The sequence below is a fragment of the Schistocerca gregaria genome, chromosome X (genome assembly GCF_023897955.1).
Source record: "Schistocerca gregaria isolate iqSchGreg1 chromosome X, iqSchGreg1.2, whole genome shotgun sequence".
Lineage (NCBI taxonomy): Eukaryota > Metazoa > Arthropoda > Insecta > Orthoptera > Acrididae > Schistocerca > Schistocerca gregaria.
In genome coordinates, this window is record NC_064931.1 from 345,469,319 (window position 1) to 345,492,427 (window position 23,109).

General features: G+C 40.3%; 1 protein-coding gene across 1 annotated transcript in view; it reads right to left on the reverse strand.

Annotated features, from left to right (window-relative positions):
* Nucleotides 1-23,109, reverse strand: part of LOC126299083 (dolichyl-diphosphooligosaccharide--protein glycosyltransferase subunit 1) — a 101,661-nt gene that overhangs the window by 57,500 nt on the left and 21,052 nt on the right. The window contains exons 3-4 of the mRNA XM_049990753.1: nt 16,406-16,654; nt 12,452-12,661 (exon numbers count right to left, since the gene is read on the reverse strand). Coding sequence (XP_049846710.1) covers nt 12,452-12,661; nt 16,406-16,654 — 459 coding nt within the window. The remainder of the gene's footprint in view (nt 1-12,451; nt 12,662-16,405; nt 16,655-23,109) is intronic.

Here is a 23,109-nt window from a genome sequence, read left to right on the forward strand (position 1 = left end):
TTGCATATCAGTGACAATGTGATGCTCAGACAGGCATAGTACATCTATTACATTCTCAGTTTCTATATCTTCTAAACAAAGCAGAAGCTCATCAATTTTATTCTTCAATCCCCCAATATTTTGATGAAATATACTAACATTTTTCATTTTACTTTTGTGAGTATCTTGAACTTTTTTAACATCTTTATTACTTGCCTGGCTGAGTTTCCCACTGGACACTGATCTTACACTAAAAAAGAGTTACCACCATGAGATGTAGTTCCTCCCCGCTTTAAATTTCATGCTATCAGCCCAGCCAGTTTAACCTTCCCCTTCTTGTTGAGGTGTAGGCCATGTCTAGTATAGTCCCACCTACAGAGTGAATCAACAGGAACCACACCAATGTGTGACCCCGCATCAGATCCAAACAGCCGTTCCAACTCCAAATTAACTCTCCTGACAGAAGAGCTCAAATGAGGCCGGTCGTGGTGCTCCAGAACCGACACAAACCCAACACTGGTATGACTCGATGCCGATGCAATATTTGCCAGGTCACGAAATCGAAAAATTTAGGTAAAAGTACAATACGGTCCAGTGGTTTCATTCACAAACAGAGAGCATTGAAATAAAAGGGCTGATGGGCCTCCTCTTCATGCGTTGTGTCCTAAAAAATTCTATGCTTAGTGTAGATGAGATGTTCTGAGTAACCTATGGACCTCCGGTATTCCATTGCACTATGTGCAAGAAAAAGTTTCAATTTCTTCTACTAGAAAACCTCCGCTTCAATGATAAAGCCACCAGAGAGGCCAGAAAAATCAATGACAAATTTGTGGCTTTCAGAGAAGTGTGGAACATGTTTGAATCTAACAGTGAAAAAGTTATAGTCCATCTGAATATGTCACAGTAGATGAGACTCTACTGAGTTTTCGGGATACATGTCCATTCAAAACATATATCCCATCGAAACCCGACAAATATGGGTTGAAAATAATGTCACTATGCAACGCGTGGACATTCTATTTTTTGCGTGGCGTTCCATACACCGGCAAGGACAACAGAATAAAAAGGAGACCTGGAGATTTGCCTTTACCTGCCCAGTATGTTTTGCACCTTACGGAATCTATCAGGGAGTCTTAATAGGAACATTACAGCAAACAATCGGTTCTCCTCACTGGAGGTTACTGATGCCCTCCACCAAAAGAAACTCACATTTGTAGGTACATTGAGGAGGAACAAACCGCAAATACCACCATCAATGCTGCTTTCTGCTCCAGTAGGCTCTGCTTTCTGCTCCAGTAGGCTCTCCAACATTTATGTATCAGGACGACAAAACTTTGGTGTCATTTACCCCAAAGAAAAATAAAAAAGTTTTACTGATATCATCTATGCACTTCTCTGAAGAGATAAATGAAAACTGAAATAAGCCTGAAATTGTGCAGTTCCACAATCTAACTAAAGGAGGGGTCGATGTATTAGATATGCTTTGCCACAGCAGGACCACAAAAAGAAAGTCTAGAACATGGCCCATGAGGTACTTTTATGCTATTTTAGACATCACTGCTATAAATATTTTTATCATTTACAAAAGCAATAGGAAAATGGACAGCTTTTCAAATTAGCGAGAATGTCATTTCTCAAAACTCTTGTGCTCTCTTTGACAAAACCTCTTCTGGAAAAGAGGTTGAATAACACATACATCTTCCCTGTGAGCTCCATTCGTCCACTGGAAAGCTTTTAGAAAAAGAACCAATCGAATTAGACAAGCCTACCCAAGCACAGCCACTAAAGAAAAGAAGATGTGATTATTGTGACAGATCAAAAGATAGGAAGGGGAATGCTTTTTTGTAGTAAGTGTAATCATTCTATATGTGGGAAGCATACAGTTATTATATGCCCTGGCTGTAAAGAAACTGAGATGTGATAAATTGTGTCAAATATGTATTTTCAGGGCTGTATGTGGTTGTTTCCAGGATAACATTATACCGTTATTATTTGTTCCTATTACATTATGTGTACAAAGACATTTATTATTGAGAACTCTATATTTTGAAACTGCGGACACTATAATTATTCTCTACAATTAGTAAGAGATGTTTCTCATTTAGTTCTTATCTTTAGAATTTCTAAAGCACTCAAGTTCTTAGTTGATGACTGAATCTATTGATTTTTACTATGTTTTCAATAATTTTAGAGAGAATATTTCTATTAAGGTATTTTTTTTTGTAATTAAGTTCCTATTTTTTCCAAATTTATATTCTTACTTATTGACTATAAAAATTAAAAACTTGTTATAACAAATATTATATGCGTTTAACTGATAATAAAACTTTTTCCCATTATTCATTTTTTATTTTACCCCGAAAATTCGATATTCCTACAAAGTTCCCCTAATTGATTGGGGTCGTTTGGTTTGGAGCCAAGTGGAGGGTCGTTATCAACTCTCTGACAGTCTTGGCTGCAGATGCCTAGACCTACGTTATTATGTGGGGATTTGTAGGATTCCCTTTTAGGGGTGCAATACACAAAGGAAGCAAGTACTCGGGTAGCAAAGTACTTGTGGAGTGCATGTAACGGCTTTTACCATTAGACAGTAGTTTGAGGTGCTCTAATGAACACTCACCTGCCAATATGCAACAAGGGAATACAGACAGCATTCAGAATACTTAAGACACTTTGACTGTCAAAATTTTATCAGTGAGCTATTGAAGTATTCAAAATAAATTTTATGCTCTCCAGGAAAGTTCCCACACCCATTCTTGGGACCGAGAGTTGCCTGAAACTTGAGTTGGGAAGCTCCGAGAAATATGGCGAGTCATGGAACATATATCAGAAAGACAGATTAGACTCCAAAGGATGTGGAGTGTTTATTGCAACTGACAAAAATGCTGGCTCTATTGAAGTCGAAGTTGAGTGCGACACTGAAGTTATCTGGTCACGTATAACAGTTGTATGTGAAACCACGTTGATTGTTGGATGTTTTTAAGGGCCACCCAATTCCACTGTGACAGTTCTAGAGTAATTCAAAGAAAGTTTAAGGTCAGTAGCACGTAAATACCCAGATCACGCAATACTAGTTGGAGGCAACTTTAACCTATCGAGTATAGACTAGGATGTCTATGGATTCACTGTGGGGTTACAGACAGACAGTCATGCAAAATACTTAGAACATGTTTTCTGAAATCTGTCTTGAGCAGATAGCTCGGCAGCCCAGACGCAATGGAAATATCTTAGACCTTGTGGTTCAAATAGGCCAGACCTTATCGACATCAATATAGAAATGGGGATTAGCAATCACAAAGTCTTTATAGCAACTATGATTACAAAAGTTAATACCTCAGTCACGAAGGCCAGGAGAGTGTTTCTGCTAGACAGAGCAGATAAAACAGATAAAGCAGTTGTTAGCATCTCACTTAGACAGCGAATTGACATCACTTAGTTACAGTAAGATGGATGTACAGTAATTATGGGCAAAGTTTAAGTGGATTGTAAATTACGGTCTGGAGAGTTATGTGCCTAGTAAGTGGATAAAGGATGGAAAAGATCAACCATGGTTTAACAATGAAATTCAGAAGATGCTGAGGAAGCAAAGGCTGTTGCACTCTCGTTTCAAAAAGAGAACACACAAATGATGACAAGCCAAGATTAGTAGAGATTCGTTCATCTGTCAAAATATCTATGTGTGAAGCAAACAACAACAACCATTCTCACACCTTAGCAAAAGATCTGACAGAGAACCTAAGAAAATTCAGGTCCTACGTACAATTGCTAAGTGGGTCTAAGGCTTCCATTCAATCCCTTGTTGAGCAGTCTGGTGTGGCGGTTGAAGATTGCAAAACAAAAGCCGACATTTTAAATTTCATGTTCAACAAATTGTTCACATAGTAGAATCGTGTAAACATACCGTCATTTGGGCGTCAGACAGAATCCCATGTGGATGACATGGTAATAAGCATCCCTGGCATAGAGAAACAACTGAAAGATTTGAAAGCAAACAAATCACCATGTCTAGATGGAATCCCAATTCGATTTTACAAAGAGTACTCTACAGCACTGACCCTTACCTGGCTTACATTTATCGTGAATCTCTCACCCAGCACAAAGTTCCAAGTGACTGGCAGAAAAAAGTACAGCTTACTCCAGTATGTAAGAAGGGTAAAAGAACGGACCCACAAAATTACAGACCAATACCCCTAACTTTGTTTTGCTGCAGGATCCTTGAACATATTCACAGCTCGAATATATCAAACTTTCTTGAGACTGAGAAGCTCATGTTCACAAGTCAGCATGCTTTTAGAAAGCAGTGCTCGTGCGAAACACAGCTTACCCTTTTCTCACATGATGTACTGTGAACTATGGCTGAAGGGCAACAGGCACATTCCATATTTCTAGATTTCTGGAAAGCATTTGACACAGTGACCCATTGTAAGCTGTTAACAAAGGTACAAGCATATGGAATAACTTCACAGATATGTGAGTGGCTCAGAGACTTTAAGTAATAGAACCCAGTCCTTGACAGCGAATGTTCATCAGAGGCAAGAGTATTGTCAGAAGTGCCCCGTGGAAGAGTGATAGGACCACTGTTGTTCTCTATATAGATAAATGATTTGGTAGACAGGATGGGCAGCAACCTGTGGTTGTTTACTGATGATGCTGTCGCGTACGGTAAAGTGTCAAAGTTGAGTGACTGTAGGAAAATACAAGATGACTTGGACAAAACTACTAATTGGTATGATGAATGGCAGCTAGCTCTAAATGTGGTAAAATGTATGTTAGTACAGATGAGTATGAAGAAAAAACCTGTGATGTTCAGATACAATATTACTAGTGTCCTGCTTGACACAGTCAAGTCATTTAAATAGCTGGACATAATGTTGCAAAGCAATAGGAAATGGAATGAGCATGTGAGAACTGTGGTAAGGAAGGCAAATGGTTGACTGATTTATTGGGAGAATTTTAGGAAAGAGTGGTCTAACTGTAAAGTAGACCGCATATGGGATGCTGGTGCTACCTATTCTCGAGTACTGCTCAAGTGTTTGGGATCCATACTAAGTCAGATTTAAGGAAGACATTGAAGCAGTTCAGAGGTAGGCTGCTAGATTTGTTACCACTATGTTTGAACAACACGTAAGTGTTATGGAGATGCTTCAGGAACTCAAATGGGAATCCCTGGAGGGAAGGCAATGCTCTTTTCAAGAAACACTACTGAGAAAATTTAGAGAACTGCCATTTGAAGCGGACAGCCACATAATTCCACTGCCGCCAACATACATTACAAGTAAGGATCAAGAGGATAACTTGGAGGTAACACACAAGAAATTAGGGCTGATACGGAGGCATATAGATAGTAATTTTTCCCTCACTCTATTTGCGAGTAGAACAAGAAAGGAAATGACTAGTGGTGTACAGTGTAACCTCTGCCATGCATTGTATGGTGGCTTGCGGAGTATCTATGTAGATGTAGAAAGTGGTACACAAAAGAATCTGTATGATTTGCTGATTCCAACTGTGATTTTTTTGTTATTGCAGTTGTAGGATACTAAGTTCTTTTTCTTCATTTTGTAAAGTGTAGAAACTTATATTTCTGGATATTTAAAGCAAGCTGTCAGTTTTTTTAATATTTATCGTGTGTTGTTCTGCAGCCTCAATAAACTGTATGAAATGTATACCAGCGTCACGACAGTCCACCATAGTAACATAATATTGTTTAAAGATTCTCACAAACTCAAAGAAATCCTAGTTGTATGTAAAGGCTGTTAGTGGCAGTAGGATCAGTGTCCTTTGTCTCAAATATAGGAATAGCATTTACAATAGAACAGCACATTGCTCAAAAATCAACTATGCTCGAAACCAATATCAAAAAATAAACAAAAAAAAGTAACTATGGGGGCTATCATTATGATAATATGCATTTCATACAAGCCTGACTGAATATCTTTGCAGCTTCTTTTAAATGGTAATCCATTATAGATAACATCAACAACATAAAAAAACCTGAGGTTAGTATTTATATTGTCTGCAAGGTCATTAATATGCAACGTGAACAGCCAAGGTCCTAACACACTTCCCTGGGGCATTCCCGATGTTACTCCTACATCGGTCAATGACTCTCCATCCAGTTGTGTCCTCCCTATCAAAAAACCATTAATCCAGTTATAAATTTTGCTTGGTACCAAGTCAAACATTTTTCGGAAATCAAGAAATACTGCATCTACCTTATTGTCTTGTTCCATGGTTCTCAGTACATCATGCAAGAAAAGTGAGAGTTGGATTTCACAAGAATGTTGTTTTCAGTATCCATACTTTTTGGCATGGAGGTTATTCTAATCAAGATACCTCATTATACACTCCTGGAAACTGAAATAAGAACACCGTGAATTCATTGTCCCAGGAAGGGGAAACTTTATTGACACATTCCTGGGGTCAGATACATCACATGATCACACTGACAGAACCACAGGCACATAGACACAGGCAACAGAGCATGCACAATGTCGGCACTAGTACAGTGTATATCCACCTTTCGCAGCAATGCAGGCTTCTATTCTCGCATGGAGACGATCGTAGAGATGCTGGATGTAGTCCTGTGGAACGGCTTGCCATGCCATTTCCACCTGGTGCCTCAGTTGGACCAGCGTTCGTGCTGGACGTGAAGACCGCGTGAGACGACGCTTTATCCAGACCCAAACATGCTCAATGGGGGACAGATCCGGAGATCTTGCTGGCCAGGGTAGTTGACTTACACCTTCTAGAGCACGTTGGGTGGCACGGGATACATGCGGACGTGCATTGTCCTGTTGGAACAGCAAGTTCCCTTGCCGGTCTAGGAATGGTAGAACGATGGGTTCGATGACGGTTTGGATGTACCGTGCACTATTCAGTGTCCCCTCGACGATCACCAGAGGTGTACGGCCAGTGTAGGAGATCGCTCCCCACACCATGATGCCGGGTGTTGGCCCTGTGTGCCTCGGTCGTATGCAGTCCTGATTGTGGCGCTCACCTGCACGGCGCCAAACACGCATACGACCATCATTGGCACCACGGCAGAAGCGACTCTCATTGCTGAAGACGACACGTCTCCATTCGTCCCTCCATTCACGCCTGTCGCGAAACCACTGGAGGCGGGCTGCACGATGTTGGGGCGTGAGCGGAAGACGGCCTAACGGTGTGCGGGACCGTAGCCCAGCTTCATGGAGACGGTTGCGAATGGTCCTCGCAGATACCCCAGGAGCAACAGTGTCCCTAATTTGCTGGGAAGTGGTGGTGCGGTCCCCTACGGCACTGCGTAGGATCCTACGGTCTTGGCGTGCATCCGTGCGTCGCTGCGGTCCGGTCCCAGGTCGACGGGCACATGCACCTTCCGCCGACCACTGGCGACAAAATCGATGTACTGTGGAGACCTCACGCCCCACGTGTTGAGCAATTCGGCGGTACGTCCACCCGGCCTCCCGCATGCCCACTATACGCCCTCGCTCAAAGTCCGTCAACTGCACATACGGTTCACGTCCACGCTGTCGCGGCATGCTACCACTGTTAAAGACTGCGATGGAGCTCCGTATGCCACGGCAAACTGGCTGACACTGACGGCGGCAGTGCACAAATGCTGCGCAGCTAGCGCCATTCGACGGCCAACACCGCGGTTCCTGGTGTGTCCGCTGTGCCGTGCGTGTGATCGTTGCTTGTACAGCCCTCTCGCAGTGTCCAGAGCAAGTATGGTGGGTCTGACACACCGGTGTCAATGTGTTCTTTTTTCCATTTCCAGGAGTGTAGTTGAACTCAGAATATGTTCTCTAAGATTCTACAACAAATGTATGCCAAGCATATTGGGCGCTAGTTTTGTGGATCACTTGTGTTATCCTTCTTGTAGACATGTACAACCTGTACTTGATTGCAGCTACTGGACATGGTTTTCTTGTACAACTGATCTTGTGTTAGATTATAGTTAAAAAAGGGGCTAACTCAGTAGCAGATACATTACAGAATCTGATAGGGATTCCATCAAGCCCTGACGCTTTGTTCAGTTTCAATTATTTCAGCTGTTTCTCAATGCCACCAACACTAATACCTACTTCGTTCATCTTTTCAGTGGCATGGCAATGATCCTCGGTTTTCCTTTGTGTACAGGAATATTTGAGAACAGAGTTAAGCATTCCTGCTTTTGCTTTTCTACCCTCAATTTCAGTTCCTGTCTCATCCATGAGTGACTGGACACTAACTTTGCTGCCACTAACAGCCTTTACATACGACCAGAATTTCTTTAGGTTTTGGGAGAGATCTTCCAACAATATTCTGCTACGGTAGTCATTCAAGACTTCACGCATTGCTCTCTTGACAGCCAAACGTGTTTCACTGAACATCTGTCTATGCCCCATGCTTTCTTTTACAACTATGATGCAGTAGCCTCTGTTCCTTTAGAAGTTACTTTATGGTGACTGTATACCATGGAGGGTCCCTCCCATCATGAACTGTTCTACTGGGCACATATCTATCCAGTGCATAATCTACTATCCTTTTAAAATATAGCCATAGTTCCTTTCCATGCTCCTGTCCTGGGCTAAAAGTTTCAAATTCCTCACTGAGATACCTTACTATAACTTCTTAACTTATTTTACTGAGCATACATATTTTTCTACTTCATTTCGTTGCCCTCTGTATTATGCTAATCATTATTGCTACAATTGCCTCTTGGTCACTAATGCCAGTTTCAAAGTGGACATTGTCAAAGACATTTATTTATTTGGAGCCATTAGATCTAATATATTTCCAATACGAGTAAGGTTCAAACTATCTTTTCTAGGCAGTTTTCACAGAAGGAATTTGGTAATGTTTGACAAAATATTTTGTAATGCTCAACACTAACTCAACTGTAATTATCCCAATTGACTAATGGATGATTGAAGTCTCATCCAATGATTACAGAACAATTGGGGAACTTAGGTACAAGCAAACAGAAGGTTTCTCTAAAGTTTTGGGTACATCAGGAGGAGAGGCTGGTGGTAGTTACAAGAATCCAATTACAATTTTACACCCAATCCAAATACTGAGTCTCGTACAAACAATCTGCATGCAGCTTCAATTTATGATCTTAATACTCTTGCCTGTGAGAGGACAATTCTTTGGACCTCACACTGGTACATTTGGGTGTCTCCTACAGCTATCATTATCTGGACTTGATAGAAAGCCATCTTAGTGCAAAGTTAGCTACTTAGATAGTATCCTGTGATGTGCAGTTCACACCTGACCCATTCAGGAGGACCATACAACTTTTAGCCCTACAGCTCAAGTCATGTCTAGGACATCACAGCCTAACTTGTCACAAAACCACAACTCTGAGCCAGTGGGCCTCAATCTGTTCTGGGGATAATGCTGCAGATTGTGAGCTTTGTTGAAACTCTACAATCAAGGCTGGTATTCTCAACCTTCTGTCAGTCGAAATGATCCAAGTATGACCCCGGAGCCTAAACAATAGGCTCTGTTCCTCCCAACATGTGCCACAATCTGCAGTTGGTCTCACCCTGTTTCCTCAATGGCTGCTAGAACAACCTCTTCAACATCTTGAATGAGGTCCCCGGGCATACAGACTGAGTGCACATGGTGTACCTTCCTGCCCCTTGCTGCTATTTCCCTAAGGTGTTACATTACTAGCTGAATGTCTGAACAGCAGATGATTAATACACTCGCATCCTTGACAAGGGACACAGCATGTGACACAATGGTTCACTGTCGGTTTCTGTGGAAGACAGCACCTCAAACTTGTTTAGGGGGATAGATGTAACATCTTGACTTCTCCCTGGTCTCTTGTCTCCTCTGTACAGGATGCCTATACCTACCATTGACAATGCCACTCACAATCCAGTGGCTAAGTAGTGGTAGATCCTGTATTTCCTGCAGACGAGACAGTATCTACAGGATAGGATAGTACCTGAGGTACATCTCCTGCAGAAGAGACAGTATCTACAGGAGAGGATAGCACCTGAGGTACCTTTTGTATATCTGGTACACGACTCTCGGTAACCTTCGAAACACATCCATTCGTAGCAGCTTCCAATAGCGTGACAGCAGTCGAGACAATTTCCAGCTGCTCATGAAGAGCAACTAACTCATCCTGTGCCGAGAACAGCAAACACAATGGGGTTGCATTGGCCTGGTGCAATATTTTGAGAATAATAATAAACAATTTTAAATTAAGCTTGTTGATTCTCCTTTAATTTATGGGTTGATATGCTGCAAATAATGGCAGTTGCTTTTTGGAACTGAAGCGATTTTCAGCCAAAACAAAATATCTATTACGACAACAGAAAAATTTGGTCCAAAATCTACTGCTTCTCCGAAACAATTTTCAGATTGTAGTCACTAACAAATTCTGCAGCAGTGTGATAAGTTAAGACAATAAACACTCCTGTTAAAGGAGATGACTAATATGACACAACATATTACTTATTTACAATAACTGTAAATCACTAATCCTGATTTACTATGAAACAAACTAAATACAACACTAACTTATGAAAATATGTGTTTGCTAGCATCCAAAAATTCTCAAAAACAAACCTTTTTTCAAATAAATTTATAATGAAATTAGAGAACTATTGGATTTGAACGAGAATACGGTGGTCAAAAGTTTCTAAAAGCACAATTTTATTTTACAATTGACGATATAGTACTACACAATATGTGCGCAAGTTTTGACACAGATAAGTCATTTAAGTTTTATGTCAAACTTTGGACCCAGGGTTTCGATGTCAGGAAGTGCAAGAATTTTGCATGTACCTGGTTTTGTGTTTCCTTTTACTTTCGCATGCCAAAGATGAACACTGTAGCATAAGTGTATATCACAAAATGTGTTTACACGTAGAGCACAACAACGCACATCTTCTGCGTAGGGTGGCTTACAATGTTGTGTTGTACTACTATTTTTCCCTGTTCCAGCCACAAATTTTTGATGGTACAGGGAGAGGGAGAGCTAAATCATGACATCCAATAAGAAAATAAGCGGAATGATTAAATACATCTTGGCATTTTTTTTTTTTTTTTTTTAGGCAACACATTAGATGAAGTGATGTCACCATCCTATCCTTATGCTGAGTGATAGTGGAACAATAAAAATGATACAACTCACATTCATTTTTAATAGTTTCCATGTGCAAAGACAGATGATGATGATGATGATGATAATACTGGATACCTAAATACAAATACCAAAATGACAGTGCAGCGCATGAGGCAAAAAAAAAAATAGTAGTGGGGAAGGGGGCGGGGGGAGGAAATGATGTCAGTTCAGTGTTACCTGCACATGCAGTATACCTGTGGCAGCAACAGGTGTGTAGTTCTGTACAAAATTCCTACACACACTACCTGTTCACAGAGATTCTTGGATTAACTGTATTTTCAGACAGAATGATAGGCATTAATTCATGTTTCATCTAACCATACAATCTGCCCCAAAAACTGACAGTGCCATGTGACAACATCCACGTATCCACAGCTAAAATGAGTGTGCCAAACCTCATTGTCCAGATCACAATATAACGAGAAACTGGTAGTTGTTCTGATGCCTTACAAACACGGGATAGAACAATGTACATTAATGAAAAATCTTTCTATAAGCTTGTATACTATCATCAGCAGATGGAAAACTAATGTCTGTAAGCCAGGCATGGTTCAGAGAGCTAGCATATATAGCTATACAGTAAAATAAATATAATTCTCTCCTATAAATTCTAATAATAATGAATATTCTGGGGTAATTCAACGTTGAGTAGAAAAGTATCCATTGCTCAAAAACGTGTAACCAGAATAATTGCTGGAGCCCACCCACGGTCATCCTGCAGACATCTATTTAAGGATCTTGGGATCTTCACAGTATATATATTCACTTATGAAATTTGTTGTTAATAATCCAACCCAGTTCAAAAGTAATAGCAGTGTGCATAGCTATAACACCAGGAGAAAGGGTGATCTTCACTATGCAGGATTAAATCTGACTTTGGCACAGAAAGGGGTAAATTATGATGCCACAAAAGTCTTTGGTCACCTACCAAACAGCATCAAAAGCCTGACAGATAGCCAACCAACATTTAAAAATAAATTGAAGAATTTCTAGATGACAACTTCTTCTACTCATTGGCTGAATTTTTAGATATAAATTAGGGGGGAAAAAATATTAATGTCAGGCAATATTTTGTGTAATGTAATATCTTGTACAGACATCTTTTATTAACCTGACACGTTCCAAATCATTACGAAGTGCAGTATTCATGATCTATGGAACAAGTATTAATCTAATCTAATCTTAATATACATCAGTGCATAATTCAGTGTCACAGAATAAAACTAGATAAATGAAATACTTGACAAACTGTTAAAGATATATGACATTTCATGTTACCTTTTTGTGGAGTTGTGATAGTTGGAGACATACAGTTGCTTTTAAGCATTTACTCTTACATCATAGAAAACCATGAACACTTCATACCTTGAACGACTTTACACTCGACAACCCACTCTGAGCCTCTCTCTGGTACTCATAACGAGAGAACGGTCCCTTCAGAGTAGCACCAGTATGAAGCAAGTCTATTGTCTCCTCAACTGCTATGTTGCCCCAATGTGAAACTTCAATCGTTCTTAACAAGTTTGTGACTGTCAAGAAGGGAGCATTGTTCTCAAAGTGAATCATCATTTTATCCTGTAAAGTAAAAATACAATATACACAAATATTTGGGAAACGCAATTTAAACATGAAATTTACATCATCTTATGACACAGTACACACAATTATTTGTATTTAGTATTATCTACACTCCTCTTATTTTTTCTATGACATTTGTTTTAACCTTTGGCAAGGCATAAATATAAGACAAGTGTATATAAAAAATATTTTATTACTAAAAGTTATGTACACTCATAGTTACTCTTCAACATAACCACACAATGACTCCGATATTTGTTATACCTGTGGACAAGCTTTCCAATACCCCCTTCATAAAAATATTGCCACCAATGAATTCAGACTGGAGATGAGATCTGTTGTTTGTTTCTTGAAAGCAGAAGGGAATAATGCAGCAGAAAGCCATTCAAAACAAAATAAGAGGCATGCGGACTTCTCGAATTGTTCTGCTCCATGACAATGCTCATTCTCACAGTGCTAGTGCAACTCAATGGGTTCTTGAGCAAATTCATTGGAACATTTTCGACTGCCCATCATACATTCCCAACCTAGTGCTGAGTGAATTCAATCTTTTCTCTGAACTGAAGATGTGGCTAAGAGGGTAGCACTTTCAAACTAATGAGGAGCATCAAGATAACGTCACAACTCATTTCAATTCATTGGCTGTAACATTTTATGAAGAGGGAATTGAATAGCTTGTTCACAGAAATAACAAATGCCTCAATTATTTTGTTGATTTATGCCAAAAAATAACCATACGTGTGCATAACTTTTAATAATACGATATTTTTTATATAAATACTTATCTTTTATTTATAGCTACTCAAGGCTTTTTTAACCTCATAAAAATTTTACTGCTGAACCCTGAAACAGGACTTGCCTCCAATGTCAGCTACAAGACTTACCATGGGTCTCAGTCACAACAGTTTTAAAACAATCATGTTGTTGAGTTGTGGTCTTCAGTCCTGAGACTGGTTTGATGCAGCTCTCCATGCTACTCTATCCTGTGCAAGCTTCTTCATCTCACAGTGCATACTGCAACTTAAATCCTTCTGAATCTGCTTAGTGTATTCATCTCTTGGTCTCCCACTATAATTTTTACCCTCTGCGCTGTCCTCCAATGCTAAATTTGTGATTCCTTGATGCTTCAGAGCATGTCCTACCAACCGGTTCCTTCTTCTTGTCAAGTTGTGCCAAAAGCTCCTCTTCTCCCCAGTTCTATTCAATACCTCTTCATTAGTTACATGATCTACCCATCTAATCTTCAGCAGTCTTCTGTAGCACCACATTTCGAAAGCTTCTATTCTCTTCTTGTCTAAATTATTTACCGTCCACGTTTCACTTCCATACATGGCTACACTCCATACAAATACTTTCAGAAACGACTTCCTGACACTTAAATCTATACTCGATGTTAACAAATTTCTCTTCTTCAGAAACACTTTCCTTGCCATTGCCAGTCTACATTTTATATCCTCTCTACTTCGACCATCATCAGTTATTTTGCTCCCCAAATAGCAAAACTCATCTACTACTGTAAGTGTCTCATTTCCTAATCTAATTCCCTCAGCATCACCCAATTTCATTAGACCACATTCCATTATCCTCATTTTGCTTTTGTTGATGTTCATCGTATATCCGCCTTTAAAGACACTATCCATTCCGTTCAACTGCAGCCCTTGAATGGATCGACAAATTAGATATTAATTTATAGACTTATTTTTTAAATTATAAATTATGAAATTAATATATTTTTGTAAAATTATGTAATCTACAAGTCTTAGTTGCTGTTCATGTGTAATGCCACATGCTAAATAAACTGTCCATTCTGTTCAACTGCTCCTCCAAATCCTTTGCTGTCTGACAGAATTACAATGTCATCAGCGAACCTCAAAGTTTTTGTTTCTTCTCCATGGATTTTAATACCTACTCCAAATTTTTCTTTTGTTTCCTTTACTGCTTTCTCAATATACAGATTGAATAACATCGAGGAGAGGCTACAACCCTGTCTCACTCCCTTCCCAACCACTGCTTCCCTTTCATGCCCTTCGACTCTTATAACTGTCATCTGGTTTCTGTACAAATTGTAAATAGACTTTTGCTCCCTGTATTTTACCACTGCTACATTTAGAATTTGAAAGAGAGTATTCCAGTCAACATTGTCAAAAGCTTTCTCTAAGTCTACAAATGCTAGAAACGTAGGTTTGCCTTTCCTTGATCTTTCTTCTAAGATAAGTCGTAAGGTCAGTACTGCCTCATGTGTTCCAATATTTCTACGGAATCCAAACTGATCTTCCCCGAGGTCAGCTTCTACCAGTTTTTCCATTCATCTGTAAAGAATTCGCGTTAGTATTTTGCGGCTGTGACTTATTAAACTGATAGTTCGGTAATTCTCTCACATCTGTCAACACCTGCTTTCTTTGGGATTGGAATTATTATATTCTTCTTGAAGTCTGAGGATATTTCGCCTGTGTCATACATCTTGCTCACCAGATGGTAGAGTTTTGTCAGGACTGGCTCTCCCAAGGCCGTCAGTAGTTCTAATGGAATGTTGTCTGATCAAGGGACCTTGGTTCAACTCAGGTCTTTCAGTGCTCTGTCAAACTCTTCACGCAGTATCATATCTCCCGTTTCATCTTCATCTACATCCTCTTCCATTTTCATAATATTGTCCTCAAGTACATTGCCCTTGTATAGACCCTCTATATACTCCTTCCACCTTTCTGCTTTCCCTTCTTTGCTTAGAACTGGGTTTCCATCTGAGCTCTTGATATTCATACAAGTGGTTCTCTTTTCTCCAAAGGTCTCTCTAATTTTCCTGTAGGCAGTATCTATCTTACCGCTAGTGAGATAAGCCTCTCAGCCTTACATTTGTCCTCTAGCCATCCCTGCTTAGCCATTTTGCACTTCCTGTCGATCTCCTTTTTGAGACGTTTGTATTCCTTTTTGCCTGTTTCATTTACTGCATTTTTATATTTTCTCCTTTCATCAATTAAATTCAATATTTCTTCTGTTACCCAAGGATTTCTACGAGCCCTCGTCTTTTTACCTACTTGATCCTCTGCTGCCTTCACTACTTCATCCCTCAAAGCTACCCATTCTTCTTCTAATGTATTCCTTCCCCCCATTCATGACAATTGTTTCCTTATGCTCTCCCTGAAACTCTGTACAACCTCTGGTTTAGTTAGTTTATACAGGTCCCATCTCCTTAAATTCCACCTTTTTGCAGTTTCTTCAGTTTTAATCTACAGTTCATAACCAACAGATTGTGGTCAGAGTCCACATCTGCCCCTGTAAATGCCTTACAATTTAAAACCCGATTCCTAAATCTCTGTCTTACTATTATGTAATCTGCCTGATGCCTTCTAGTATCTCCAGGATTCTTCCATGTATACAACCTTCATAGCACTTTTTATATCTCAGTAGGACTTAGTTGTTTGCTTATGTAAGTGTGTGTATAAATACATTATATAAAAATTATACCTGTACTTAATATTACACATAAGTGCACATATTGTATTTCATATTAGTAAAGTAAGAATGAGTTTTCTATTTTGGTGTATTATAATCAACAATAACTTTCAGACCCTTAACGGTCAACATTTGTATCCAGTTTGCACAGTATGTGATGGTTGAACTGCATTTTTTTCCCACTTTAATATTACTTTCATTTGAGTTCACTCAGAACAAACATTATACAAAATATAATAAGTTTCCAACATTCTCCCAAAAAGTAATTCATATCAGTTTGTGTGTACACACCTGTGAGAAAGGCTGGACTTTTTCATATGGACCATAAGTTATTACATTGTCAGAAACTGCTACCGGTTTATGTTTTGTGTAACTTTCTATGTTTTTCGATGCCAAGGTAACAGTTGTTGTCTGCTTGATTGCAGTATATGGTGAATAAAGAACAGTGCTCCCATGATACAGTACAAGTTGCTTCTCCTTCTGCGATATTGAAGCTGGGTGAGGTTTCAATTGGTGTGTAAACACTGTCTCAACTTCCACCTGAAATGTACATTATCACTGAGTTATTACATATAAAACTGTCATCACATGGAAAGCAACCACACACACACACACACACACACACACACACACACACACACACACACACACACACAGAGAGAGAGAGAGAGAGAGGGAGGGAGAGAGGGGGAGAGAGGGGGAGAGAGAGAGAGAGAGAGAGAGAGAGAGAAAACAAAACATCCACATGACTTTTCTTTGCCACTTGTTCTGTAGAGCTCATTCAGATTACGTCAAAAGAATCTGAGTGAATAGGACTACAATATCACCACTGAATTCTACTTCAAATTTTGTGCTGATGTAAAAACCCATAAATTCTACCAGTATATATCAAAGCATGCAGCTTTCAATTTGTAATCCATTATGTTCTTGGTTTAAACTAAAAATTTTAGCACACATTGGCTACGCATGTGTGTTTTAGGTGTACAGCATGAAATGTGAAATGAGGGCCACCTTTTTCTGGTTGGCAACACTAAAGTGTGTGACCAGAGAATAGATGCTGCTGTGAAGAGAGTGTCTTGAAACAGTAAGGTCAGTCATTCACATTTTGCACAATGGTCTCCCACATATTTGGTTGGAGTTTGCTGTGTCTCTAAATACATTCCAGCTGGCAAAAAAAGCCAACACAACCTGTACAACTCTTTACAGTCTGGATGATTTACTAACGTGGCCTTGTAACACTTGCCATCTTGGCCTTGTTGTGTGGGTACTGTGAAGGATTGAAAGCAATAGTAAACTATAACCATTACTTTTATCCTGAAGATGTGAAGTCTACTGTATGGTTATATTGTGCCAGCATCCTCTTTCATAAAATATTTTGGAGGTAAAATAGTCTCCCATTTGGATTTCCAGGCAGGGACTACTCAAGACAATGTCATTAAAAAAAAAAGAAAAATAAATAAATAAATCTGACATTTTATGAGTCAGAGCATGGAATGTTAGATTGTTTAGTCGTGTAGGCAGGCTAGAGAACTTACGTAGGGAAATGGATAGGGGTCATTCCACGTCAACTCACCAAGGCCTCTCTGCTCAACTATCACAGATCTTGTTGAAATTTTACGTGAACATTTGTACATGTCCCTGATGAACACTAGTAAAGTTTAACATTCATCAGAACATTACTAACCGAGATATATAGTCACTTCTTTGACTCCAAGCATGAATTTGGGCAGAGAGAGAGAGAGAGAGAGAGAGAGAGAGAGAGAGAGAGAGAGAGAGAGAGAGAGAGAGAGAGAATTTCTGGTGACTGTGGGCCGTTATATAGTGGACAATATTTTGTTGAAAGACATGAAATTTGGCCACCTTGCACAATTTAATGTGTTCTCTCAAGAAAAATAACGAAAAGAATTTTACAAGGCATATTTGGTCAGAAAATTTTACGCAAAATCACCCTAAAACATCAGTGCTCAAAAAATTTTCAAAGTTTGTCTTCTTATATCACAGGGACTAAAGGTATGACAGACATGAAACTTTGCATGTAGTAACCTAACACAAAGTTGTTTAATATATAGTCTCATTCATGTACCACTTTCCAATACTGAATAAATTAAGTGCAAAGTTGAATATTTTGCAAAAATGATAAAAAACATGGTATTTTCAACCAGACTTTATAAAAGACTGCATCCCATAAAAGTTTCCAAACAGAGCTCATTAGAAAGGCCAAGGTTTCCACCACAAAAATTGTATTTCATTATCAATTGGGAGCTAACAATGCTAGATAATTTGAAACAAAGTTGGCCACAAAGATCGTGGCATGATAAAATGTAAACTTCAGACTCTTAGACTAAACACATGCTGAACATGCAACTTAATATGCATTAGCTCCATAGCACAAGAATGTGAAATACAAAATTTCATTCACCTACTATTTTCCCACAGTTTTGTTGATAAGATGATCTTGTGTAAGGGTGAAAATATGATATATCTGACACTTCTTGTAAAAATACTGTTTTCTATCAAAGCTTCAAAACCAGTCTCCCCTCCCCCCCCCCCCCCCCAAATAGTGAATGTAATTTCCAACATGGGCTAACAACACTACATAAAACACTATGCTGCGAATAAAGTATAACTTTGGCTCCTTATATCTTGTTGATTACAGGTATGCTATGCACAAAACTTTGGACAACAACTACTTAGCAACATAAGGTTTCACAATACAAAGAATCATTCATGTACTTAACTGCCTGCTGGCATCTGTCTCAGGTCCTTCAGCTTGACGTTTGATGATTTGACTAACATTTCACCAGCATGAATTTTACTATGTGGCTGCTCTCATGCAGTGCACGCTCCGCCATAGCCAATTTCTCCACCTGCCCCAACCTACAATGCCACTTATGCTTGATGATCCTGGTGTTGACTGATACATGGTGTGCAATATATTTCCCTGCAAATGGGTTCTTTTCCTCCTCTGCTAATCTGAGACTTTCTTCGATTTTCTTTATCAGTTTATAAATAGTCTCTATGCCGTGTTTGCGCAATATATGGCTGTGGGAATGTATGGCAGAAAGACTGTACCTGACCTTTCTTTCTCCTCTAGTTTTCAGGATGTTTCCTTGTTAAGCAAGATGCCACTCACTGCCACTCTGGAGCACATTGGTTCCATTTTTTCCACAAGACATCACCAAGCTCTTTCATGCATGTCTCACCACGAGCTATTTCATGTGGAATGGCAACTTCTAAGCTGGAGAGCGTCTCCATGGATAGTCCACTTAGTCCAGTGGTGACCACCTTCTTCATGAAACATTTCTAAGTGCAGGAATAGAATTGGCACCTTGTCAACGTAAGATGTGGTACACATATGTTGATGATACTTTCATAGTGTGGAGCTGTGGTGGGAAAAAGCTCAATGACTTCCTAAGACACTCAAACAGTCTCAACGCCAACATAAAATTTACCATGGAGATAGAAAAGGACAAACAGCTGCCCTTTCTAGATGTGCTGGTCATGAGGGATAGCACATAGCATTATCAAAAACCAACATACACAGACCAATACCTGCACAAACAGTCAAATCATCACTCGAGCCAGAAAAGACGCGTGATTAATGTGCCAATGTGAGCCGCAGAACCTTGGACATGGCATGCAATACCTGGAAAATATTCTGAGTGGCAATGGGTACTCCACCAGTTAAATAAGGTGTGTCACAGAATCAAACACTCATTGAAGTGACATATCGGAAAAGAAAGGTCAGGTACACCCTTTCTGTCATACATTCCCAGAGTGATGGACAGAATGAGCTGTATATTGAGCAAACAAGGCATAAAGACTATTTATTAACTGACAAAGACGATCAATGAGTGTCTCCGATTGGGAAAGGAGAAAAGGCACCAATTGGCAATAAGGGAAATATACCGCATACCACGTACATGCAGAATAGTCTATGTTGGAATGTCTGGATGACCAACCAACACAGCCGGTCGCAGTGACCGAGTGGTTCTAGGCGCTTCAGTCCAGAACCGTGTTGCTGCTATGGTTGCAGGTTTGAATCCTGCCTCAGGCATGGATGTGTGTGATGTACTTAGGTTAGTTAGGTTTAAGTAGTTCTAAGTCTAGGGGACTGATGACCTCAGGTGTTAAGTCCCATAGTGATTAGAGTCATTTGAACCATTTTGAATCAACCAACAGAAGTGGCATTGTAGGCTGGGGCAGGTGGAGAAATCATCCATGGTGAAGCATGCGCTGTGTGAGAGCAACCACATAGTAAATTCACCGACATAGAAATTCTTGCTGTAAAGAAGTGCAATCATACCTGCTTGTTCAGAGAAACTATAAAAGTACATAAACATGACAATAGTTTCAACAAGAGGGGATCCTGGATTCCTGTGCTGCAGCGAATGACTGTTGCAGGTAGCAACGGAAGAACTGCACAGGAATTGACCACGGAAAAGCCCTTGGACATTGACATGCCAGGTTCACATAATCTGCAGCAGTGAGCTCAACTCCGGTCTACCACCAGTAATGGTGGACGAAGCTTTGACAATGCCAGCTACTTGTGCTGGCAAAGCATCAGTAAAATCATCAAACTAACATCAGCCGAAGAACCTGAGACAGAAGCCAATCGATTTTCCAATGTGCATGCTGTGGTGTCACCGCCAGACACCACACTTGCTAGGTGGTATCCTTTAAATCGGCCGTGGTCCAGTAGTATACGTGGGACACGCGTGTCGCCACTATCAGTGATTGCAGACCGAGCGCCGCCACACGGCAGGTCTAGAGAGACTTCCTAGCACTCGCCCCAGTTGTACAGTCGACTTTGCTAGCGATGGTTCACTGACAAATTACGCCCTAATTTACCAAGACGATTATTAGCATAGCCTTCAGCTACGTTATTTGTTACGACCTAGCAAGGTGCCAGTATCCGTACTACTGATATTGTGAATCATGTATCATAAAGAGCGACGTTCGTTATTAATGGATTAAAGATAAGTATTCTACCAGCTCCGTCTGTTTTTCTCAGTTCTAATTCCCTTGTCATGTTCCAGACCTCACGCCAGCCTGCGTGAGCTGAGACGCGTGCATTTCGGCCTCCTTTAATCATACGGTTGGCTCTCCTGCCAACCACAACATTGGCGACGAGCGTCAAAGTGTTCTTATCTATATTGCCCTGATTTACTTGTGTAATGGCTTCGCTACAATCTCCAGATGTACTATCCAAATTTTATCGCTTACAGAATCAGCAGACGCAGGCCTTGCTGGATGCCCTGGGACAGCTCATCCAGGGTCAACGTGCAATGCAAAACGATGCGGCAGCAGCCGCTTCACCACTAACGCAGCCACAACACGCTGTTGCACAAACTTTTCGCCCTTTTGATGCTGCACTGGAAAGCTGGACGGAGTGGTCACGCCAATTTGGATTCCATCTCGCCGCCTACAGAATTCAAGGTAACGAGCGGCAGCCTTTTCTCCTTTCCTCCGTCGGGGTACATACATACCGCGTGATAGTCAAATTATTTCCCCGACGCGATGTAGCAACTCTGTCCTACGAAGAAATTTTGTCTGCATTAGATGCATATTTCAAAGAATCAGTCAATGTCGTTGCCAAATGGTATACCTTCTTTCGTACAAGACATACGGCAGGTCAGACTAATCGGGAGTGGGTTGCAACCTTGCAAGGCCTTACTAGGGATTGTGCTTTTGAGTGTCAATGTGGACTCCCTTATTCAGATACTATGGTACATGATGCAATTGCACACAACGTTTCTGATGTTCGTATAAGGGAACAGATTTTGAAACTATTAAATCCCTCCCTTGAAAAAGTGATGGACATATTGGATCGGCAGGACGCACTTGACTTTGCTCAGGAATCATTTGAAACTTCGCCAGCAGTGTGTCAGGTTAACCGGCCCGCCGGGCGAGCTGCACGGAGCAGTAAAAGGTGCTATTTCGCTGCAACTACCGGCCGTAGCGGCCGGAAGTGACTGCGGGCAGTTGACTACTGTTCTCAAACAAAGGAACGGAGCATAAGCCGTCGTAACTGCTCGGCAGTCAGCGGTCGTGACGTCATTGCGACTGCCGCGTCTCGGCCGCTGCAGAAGCAGTCAAGAAGTTGAGCCGCGACTGCAATGTGTGCGACGACTGCAGAAATCAACGACGCGGTATGTCGTCACGATGACGACGACGAACAGTTAGTGGAGATGTGAGCAGATACTCTATACTGTATGATCATAAGCATACAGATTTCAGAAATGTGATGGCTAAGGATAAGGTATGGAAAAAGATAGGAGAAGCAATGAAAAAAGATGGTAAGTGTTTTGCATGTAGACATTCATTTATTTATGTTTTTTTCCTTACTGTGACAAATTGTACAATATGGAGGCTACAACAATGCTTCCATTCTTTCTGTCACCAAAAGATTACAACAATAGTCGTTACAAGTAGTAACAATAATTTATTTCCTTTATTTGAGCCTTAGTTCTTTTCCGGGTTGTAATCATTGATTTGTAGGTTCACAGAAGTAGAATCCCCCTGTTCGGGGCAGGGGAATAATGTTCAGTGGTAAACTCACGTCATGGTCAAGTTCATAAAAATCTCGTCCTCTTTTTTTCTAAATAGGCGTCCCTGAGGAGATTGTGTAGACAGCAACAAGCTGTAACGAGTTTATCACACGTGTTAGGTTGAAGTTTCAGATTTGTGTAGAACACTCGAAATACCTGACACAAAAGTCCTAAAGCGTTTTCAGAAACTCGACGCGCTCGTGACAGTTTATAGTTGAAGGTCGCTTTTGATTTATCTTGCTGGGCAGACGAGCGAGTGTAAGTCTTGAGAATATGCTTTCGCAAGCGGAATGCCTCGTCGCCTACTATAACAAATGACATCTTTATGTCAGTTAATGGAAGCTATGTTACGGCACTTGACGATTCTTCAGAATCATCTCTTGTGCCACTACCTGTCAGCATCAGTCCTTCCGACTCGTCTTCCCTTTCATCCCCTTTCGAACG